Source organism: Coenobita brevimanus, chromosome 50, assembly GCF_032717465.1.
Source record: "Coenobita brevimanus isolate Jiangsu-jjx chromosome 50, ASM3271746v2, whole genome shotgun sequence".
Taxonomy (NCBI): Eukaryota; Metazoa; Arthropoda; class Malacostraca; order Decapoda; family Coenobitidae; genus Coenobita; species Coenobita brevimanus.
This window is the reverse complement of record NC_137003.1, coordinates 40,890,113-40,898,397: the sequence shown is the minus strand read 5'-3', so window position 1 is coordinate 40,898,397 and position 8,285 is coordinate 40,890,113. Positions and strand designations below refer to the sequence as shown.

General features: G+C 42.8%; 1 protein-coding gene across 2 annotated transcripts in view; it reads right to left on the bottom strand.

Annotated features, from left to right (window-relative positions):
* Nucleotides 1–5,082: 5,082 nt before the first annotated feature.
* Nucleotides 5,083–8,285, bottom strand: part of mldr (mitochondrial ribonuclease P catalytic subunit) — a 72,865-nt gene continuing 69,662 nt past the window's right edge. The window contains exon 10 of one of the 2 annotated variants that reach the window (XM_080272380.1): nucleotides 5,083–5,508. In XM_080272380.1, the coding sequence (XP_080128506.1) occupies nucleotides 5,095–5,508 (414 nt within the window). In that variant the 3' untranslated portion in view covers nucleotides 5,083–5,094. The remainder of the gene's footprint in view (nucleotides 5,509–8,285) is intronic. The other variant, XM_080272381.1, reaches the window with a different exon arrangement.

The window sequence follows — 8,285 nt, the reverse complement described above, 5'->3', positions numbered from 1 at the left end:
ACCTCTCAACTCTTCCATTGTATGGAAGATATTCACGAAAGAGATAGGCGCAGTGTGTGAGGCGGTTTGTGGAGTGAGGAGGAGATGCAAGGGTGTGCAAGGGACAGCATGGTGGAATGATGAGGTGAAATGAGCTGTGGAGCAAAAGAAGAAGGCATATAGTGAATGGTTAGCGAGTAGAGGTAGGGGAGAAGATGAGAGAGAGAAGAGAGAGGTATATGTGAGCAGGAGAAGGGAGGTTAAGAGACTGGTGAAGGAGAGTAAAAAGAAAGTGGGTGAAGAGTTTGGGAGGAATCTGAGTGTGAAATGGAGGGAGAGTAAGAAATTGTTTTGGAAGGAGGTAAAGAAAGTAAGGCAGTGTGAAAGGGGAAATAGTAGGGGATTGAAAGATAGGAATAATAGATTGTTGGTGGAGAAGAGAGAGAAACTGAGGAGATGGAAGGAGCACTTTGAGGATTTGTTGAATGTAGAGAGTGACAGCAGTGCGAGTATAAGTGGTTGGGGAATGGCTGGGAGAAGAAGAGATGAGAGGAGGGAGGAAGAGATCAGTAGGGCGGAAGTAGTGGAAGCGATGAAGAAGATTAAGTTGGGACAGGCCCCAGGAATTGATGGAGTGTGTGGTGAAATGCTTAGGTATGGGGGTGAGATTGTTGTGGAGTGGATATGGAAGTTGTGTAGATTGGCTTGGGAAGAGGGAAGGGTTCCAGAGGACTGGAAATCAGGTATAATTGTTCCTTTATACAAAGGAAAAGGGGAGAGATAAGTATGTGGTAACCATAGGGGTATTTGCCTACTTAGGGTGACTGGTAAAATATATGGCAGAATACTCATTGATAGGGTTAGGCATATGACAGAGGAGCTAGTTGGAGAAGAACAAGGGGGATTTAGGAAGGGAAAAGGATGTGTAGATCAGATATTTGTTCTAAGATGTTTAGTGGAGAAGTATCTGGAGAAGGGAAGGAAAGTGTATGCTGCCTTCATGGACTTGGAGAAAGCTTATGACAGAATAGATAGGCAAGGTATTAAGAATATATGGAGTGGAGGGGAAATTGCTGAGTGCTGTGAAGAGAATGTACGAGGGAGCTAGGGTTACGGTGCGAGTGGATGGTGAGCTGAGTGAGTTCTTTGATCTCAATGTGGGACTGAAACAGGGTTGTGTGATGTCTCCATGCCTGTTTAATATATACATGGATGGGGTTGTAAAGGAGGTGCAGGGTAGGGCAGTGGATGTGGGGGTGGCTCTAATGAATGAGGGTGAGATTTGGAAGCTTCCGGTGTTGCTGTTTGCTGATGATACAGTACTGTTGAGTGAAGATGAATGGGAGTTGCAAGGTTTGGTGAATGAATTTGGGACAATGTGTAGGAGGAGGAATCTGAAAGTTAATGCAAACAAAAGTAAAGTTATGGTGTTTGAGAGGAATGAAGTCACAGAATGTACAGTGAGGTTGGGTAGTGTGATGAGTAAGGATGGAACTTTGGGGGACGAAGTGCGTGAAAGGGTACAGCAGGGAAGGAAGGTTGTTGGTACACTGAAAGCAGTGATGAGAAATAGGGAGGTGAGTATGGAAGTTAAGAAGTCACTGCATGATAGTACTGTGATCCCTACCCTGACGTATGGAAGCGAGGCATGGACCTTGCAAGAGGGGAACAAGTCAAGAGTGAGAGTAGTGGAAATGAGTTACTTGAGAGGAGCATGTGGAGTGACATGGAGGGACAGGTTGACGAATGAAGAAGTGAAGGAATGCTGTGGGGTGGATGTGGTTGAGAAGATTAGGAGCAATACACTGAGGTGGTTTGGACATGTGAAGAGAATGGAGAATGAAAGACTGACTAAGAGGGTGTATGTAGGTGAGGTGGAGGGAGGGAGAGGGAGAGGTAGACCGAGAACGAGGTGGAGGGATGGAGTTGAGAGGTATATGAGGGAGGGGGGGTGAGTTGGGGGGAGGGTAGTCAAATGGTGGGTGACAGAGCGACTTGGAGGCGTTTTGTCTGCGGCCACCCTTTGCGGGATTAGGGCATCGGGCTATAGATAGATAGATAGATAGATTGGAGAAAATTCAGAGAAACAAGAGAGATACAGAGGAAGTGGGATATTTGCCTAGGCCTTTATAGTTCAGGAGTGGAAAAATTTGTGCCAAGAGTAAGAGGGAAAGAAAACAGGAAAAAGGAGTGGTTTAATAGGTGTATGATAGCAAAAAAAGAGAGAGGCACAGCGTGGAACCATTGAAGAAAGAGAGGTAACAACAAAACAAAGGAAGACTATAAAAGAACTAGAAATGAATACACAAGAATACGTAGAGAGGAAGAAAGGAATTTTGGAAAAGGTATAATAGACAAATGTAAAGATGAACCCAAACTGTTTTATGGATTTGTCAATGGCAAACTGAAACAAAAGGAAGGAATTACCAAACTGAAAGTAGGAGAGGTCTATGAAGATGCGGTAATGCAAGGAGAAATAATGAACAAATGTTTCCAATCAGTTTTCTTTAATGAAAAAGAGTTTGTGGAAGGAGAGGGAGTGACTAGAAATGTAGTGATAAAAGATATAAGAGTGGAAGTACAGGAAGTATATAAATTACTGGAAACTCAAGATGTAAGGAAAGCCCCAGGACCAAATGGAATCTCTAATTGGGTACTGAAGGAATGCAGAGAACAACTGGCGGATAAGATTCACAGTTTAATTGTGGATTCTCTGGAAGAGGGGAAAGTGCCTCAAGAATGGAAGAGGACAAATATGGTACCAATTTATAAGGGAAGAAACAGGGAAGAACCCCTGAATTAAAGACCAGTGTCCCTAACCAGCATGGTCACAAAATTGTGCAAGAGAATTCTGAAAGATAGATGGGTAAAATATCTGGAAGAGAAGAATATTTTGGCTGAGTGTCAGTTGGATTCAGAAGTGGAAGGTCATGTGTTTCCAACTTGTTGAGTTTTTACTCAAGAGCGATTGACGTGCTTCAGGAGAGAGATGGTTGGGTGGACTGTGTGTATTTAGGTTTGGTGAAGACCTTGGACAAGGTATGCCATAAGAAACTAATGTGGAAACTAGAGCATATAGGATGACTGAAGGGGAATCTCCTGGAATGGATGAGAGACTTTTTGAGAGACAGACAAATGAGGACAGTAATAATGGATAGGATGTCTGGATGGAAGGAAATAACATATGGGGTCCCACAGGGTTCAGTGTTGGCGCCAGTAATGTTCCTGATTTAAATAAGTGATATGGTAGATGGAGTGAACAGTTATGCAAGTCTGTTTGCTGATGATGCAAAGATTGGAAGATAGAGGCTGAGGATTGTAAAATGCTGCAGGAGGATCTGGATAGGCTACATGAATGGAGCCAGATGTGGGAAATGAAATTCAATGCAAAATAATGTGAAATTTTGGAAATGGGAAAAAGTATCAAGAGGCCATCACTGAACTATCTGATGGGTAATGAACCAATTACAAAAGCAAGAGAAGAGAAAGATTTGGAAGTGCTGGTCCAGGACAGTTTGTCACCTGAAAAACACATTAACAGGACAGTTAGAGAGACGTATAAACTCGTGACTAATATAAGAGTAGCTTTTCATTATATGGATGAGGAGATGATGGAAAAACTGATAGTGGCCATGATTCGCCCCAGGTTAGAATATGCAGCAGTAATGTGGTCGCCACACAAAAAGAAAGATATGAACATGACTGAGAGGATACAAAGAACATCAACCAAAATGGTCCCCAGTCTGGCAGATGTCGTACAGAGAGAGGCTGTAAGAGCTGGATTTGCCTTCTTAGAAAAAAGGAGAAAGAAAGGCAACATGATTCAGGACCATGATGGGAGTAGATAAAATTGACAAAGAAGATCTGTTTTTATGGGATAAGAGAGTAGCAAGAGGACAAGGAATGAAATTGAAGAAGCCAAGCTGCTTGAAAGATATCAAGAAATATAGTTTTCCTTATAGATGTGGAATAGCCTGGACAAACAGATCGTCCCGTCTAAAAACTTAAACGAGTTTAAAGCTAAATTTGACTTATTGAGAAACAGAGACGGGACCCCACGAGAGTAGCACATTTCCTGTATATCACAATTAGGTAAATACACATACACACACACACACACACACACACACACACACACACACACACAGCAACTCCAGTGACATAAATTTCCACTTGTGCTGCTCATCCAATACTCCAAAAGCCTTATACACTTATACTTTTATGTGAGGCACTGGGTGGGGAGGTAAGTCACTTCTGAGACAGAAATGGCATTCCTCATCCAAAGGAGCAATTGCCCATAGGAACCAACAAAACAAGGCTTGTATCTGCACTGCAGAGCTGTCCACCAATTCAAATATGTGCAAGCTGGCTGCTATAATCCATACCAGTATGGTACATACAGTACACAATCAACAAGATTCCTATTATTTTATGATCAATTTTGTCCTCACTTTGGTCATGTTTCTTTTTGTTCAAAGGCACAAGCACAGCCAGCTTCTACTACACTGGCAAAAAGACAATTTCTGGGATATTTCCTATGAATATTCCATTTCTCTCTATCCAGTACATTTTATCATCTCTGGCTATATATCATAAAGTACTGGAATCTTCCCATTTTCTCCACACCATTCTTCACTTCTGCAACTCCCACAGCCTCAGGCACCATATTGCTTTCATCATCTTTCAATTTATTCTTCCCATATGTTTCTTATCTCTTTTCCTTTTGTTAACATTCTCCTCCTCATCCCCTACATTTTCATACTTTTTCCATATTAATTCTTACATTTTCCTGTCTTCCAAAATATTTTACATCTATTTTCTGAGTAGATTACTTCATTTTCCTTTCATCATTTACCCTTCTCTTCCTCAACTAACCTCTGTCAACCAAGATTTTTTTTTTTCCCAACAGTATCCAGCAACTGTTAGAGAGTGATCAGCTGGTATGACATTGTTAATTTTCAGCTATGTCTTTACCATCCCCACTACATGGGTTCCATAAGAAGAAGCATATTGGGAATCAATAACTTCCAGCAGAACAGCTACCATCAAGGAAACTTACAACCATCACAAACAAATTACTTTTATTAACTTTTACAGAGCTACATGGATTCAAAACTAATCCTCAGGTGATTTCAGTACATCATCTATCAACACTGTTAACTTCTTTTTGGATTTATTCTTCTGCTGATATTCATTTTGCCCGTGGTTTCTCATCTGGTAAGCTTTATATCTGGGTTGTGAAGTACTTACACCAGGAACAGATTTATGGTGCTGGTGACCAGCTGAAGTATATGGCACACTGAAGGCAGCAGCATCTGGCACTGAATAAAACTTTGGGTGTTTCTTGGCTACACCAGGCTGTGTTGGGCAATGACTACCAGCATCAGTGGTATGAGATGTGGGATGTAAACAGACCCACGAGCGGGGTGCCTGATAGGACTGGTTTGATGGTTTTGGTGCTCCACTTTCATAGGGTACATGCCATCTGCCTTCATCTCCTTGGGCTATGGCTCCAAATTTTGTAGGGCCCTAAGAAAATGGGAATTAATAAAATTATGGGTTCAGCCAGCCCCAAAGAACCTAATAGAATGAGATACTATAGTTTGCCCAACTACATATACAGTATGACCTCATTGTAACGGACTAACTGGGACCCAAGCCATTCTGAAAAATGCGAAATTCCGATAAAAGCGACATCTGGACTTTCCCTGCTAACCCGGACTTTTTCCAATGTATCAGACATTAGTCCATTCAACGGTTTGTAAACTGTTTTCACTACCATTGCAGTGCTGTACTGTATAATACTTTCACTACAATAATCAAATGGTATAATATATATAATAATACTGTACTTGGCTGCCAAGCGTAGGGCTAGAAGAGAGGTATACAGGGCAAAGTCTGAGTCACAGAGACAATTACTTGATGACCTAAATCATGGGGAAAGGCAAAATATATTTAGGGTGGCAGGTTAGGTGAAGAGGGATAATCAGGATATCAGGTGAGCAGTGTGAGAAGAATGATGAAGGAAGAGTAGTGGTGAACAGTGAGGATATTAAAGATGCATGGAGAGAGCATTATAGCCGGTTGTTGAATGAGGAGTTTGACTGGGAAAGGGAAGGTTTGGAGCCAGCAGATCCAGTGTCTGGCCCTTGGCCTTTGATTGATACTGCTACTGTGAGTGAGGCAATAGGCAGGATGAGGGTGGGGAAGGCAGCAGGTGTGTCTAGGTTGACTGCCGAAATGCTGAAGGCCTCAGGCGATATAAGGGTGAGTTTAGTCACTGACCTGATAAATAAGATTATTTATGAGTGTGTTGTCCCAGATGATTGGTTGAAGAGTGTAATTGTAAATGTGTATAAAGGGAAGGGTGATGCCCTGGAAAGATGAAATTATAGGGGTATAAAGTTTTAGATCAGATAATGAAGGTAATGGAGAGAGTTTTAGAAGGTATGATTAGAGAAAGAGTGAATATTGATGAGATGCAGTTTGGGTTCATGCCAGGTAGGGGGACCACTGATGCCATATTCATTGTTCGACAGCTTCAGGAAAAATGTATTGGTAGGAGAAGGGATCTTTATTTTGTTTTTGTTGATTTGGAAAAGGCCTTTGACAGAGTCCCTAGAGAGGTGGTGAAGTGGGCAATGAGAAAGCTTGGCTTGGAGGAGTGGCTGGTTAGGGTGGTTATGGCCATGTATGTGGGTGCTCACACCCAGGTGAGAGTGAATGGAGATTTGAGTGATGAGTTTTCCGTGAATGTTGGTGTGCATCAGGGGTCAGTCTTGAGTCCCATGTTGTTTATCATGGTACTTGAAGCCCTTTCATGTGACTTTAGAAATGGACTCCCGTGGGAGTTGTTGTATGCTGATGATTTGGTGTTGATTGCAGAGAATAAAAGGGAGGCGGAGGAAAGGTTTAGGAAGTGGAGAGATGGTATGGGGCAAAAGGGTTTAAGGGTAAATGCAGATAAAACAAAAGTGATGATATCTAGGGTTGGTGGCAGTACCATCAAAGACGAGGGAGAGTGGCCTTCTGCAGTTTGCCATAAGGGCGTGGGAAGTAATTCCATCTTATGCGGTGTGTGTGATAAATGGGTGCATAAGAGATGTAGTGGTATCAGAGGCAGACTGCGAGATAATGCTGATTTTATGTGTATGGCGTGCCGGGGTGAGCAGGTGGAGATTGTCAGACGGGAAAGGATTGAACTTGCTGGTGAATCTCTTGAGTGTGTGGAAGAGTTTTGTTATTTGGGAGACATGTTCTGTGCTGGAGGTGGGGCTGGAGCTAGCTCTGTGGCTAGGGTGAGAAGTGGTTGGAAGAAGTTCAGGGAGCTCTTGCCTCTCCTGACATTGAGAGGGCTCTCCCTACGTGCTAAGGGGTCTTTGTATGCAGCATGTGTTAGGAGTGTAATGCGGTATGGTAGTGAGACCTGGGCAGTGAAGGAGGAAGATATTCGCCGGCTCAGACGTACAGAAATGACAATGATTAGGTGGATGTGCAGTGCGTCCCTGCGTCCAAGGCCTGGAGGGGCTGGGTTTACAATAGAAGAGTTGAGAGGTAGGATGGGACTGGCGTGTATTGGTGTTGTGATGAGGAGAGGTAGATTGAGGTGGTTTGGACATGTGGAGAGGATGGGGGATGATAATTGGGTGAGGAAGGTGAGAAGTGTTAATATTGGGGGTGGGGTTATGAGGGGTAGACCGAGAAAGACATGGGACGAGGTCATTAAGTGTGACCTTAGGATTAAGGGACTGAACAGGGAGGCTGCAGTGGATCGTGCAGCATGGAGAGCCGCCATTAGGTGACCAAGGCCGACACATGCAAGCATGTTGGAGCCTTTAAAAACAAAAAAGAACGAAAACTGTACTGTACACCAATAAACATGTCTTTTATTTACCTTATTGTGGTGAACATAGCTGGATGCAGTCCAGACTTCTGGATTTATCAGACTTTTTTTGATATACAGTACATACACGCACACACACAAACACACACACACACGTATATATATATATATATATATATATATATATATATATATATATATATATATATATCATCTCATCAGCTGTTTGAGTGTCCAGTGCAGGACTGGCCTATCCCGACCGAAGTGGGGATGATACAGCCAGTGTATCTCTAACAAGTGGCTTAGGCTGTCTGGTAAAGATTGTATGTAGGGTGAGAAGTGCTTGTAAGTGTAATGGTTGTGCTGGAGTGGCTTTGGATGTGTGTGTAGTCTGTGAAACGAGTGTAATCGGCCCCCGCAAGCCGACTGGGTGCAAGTATACTTTATAGTATGCAACACTGGT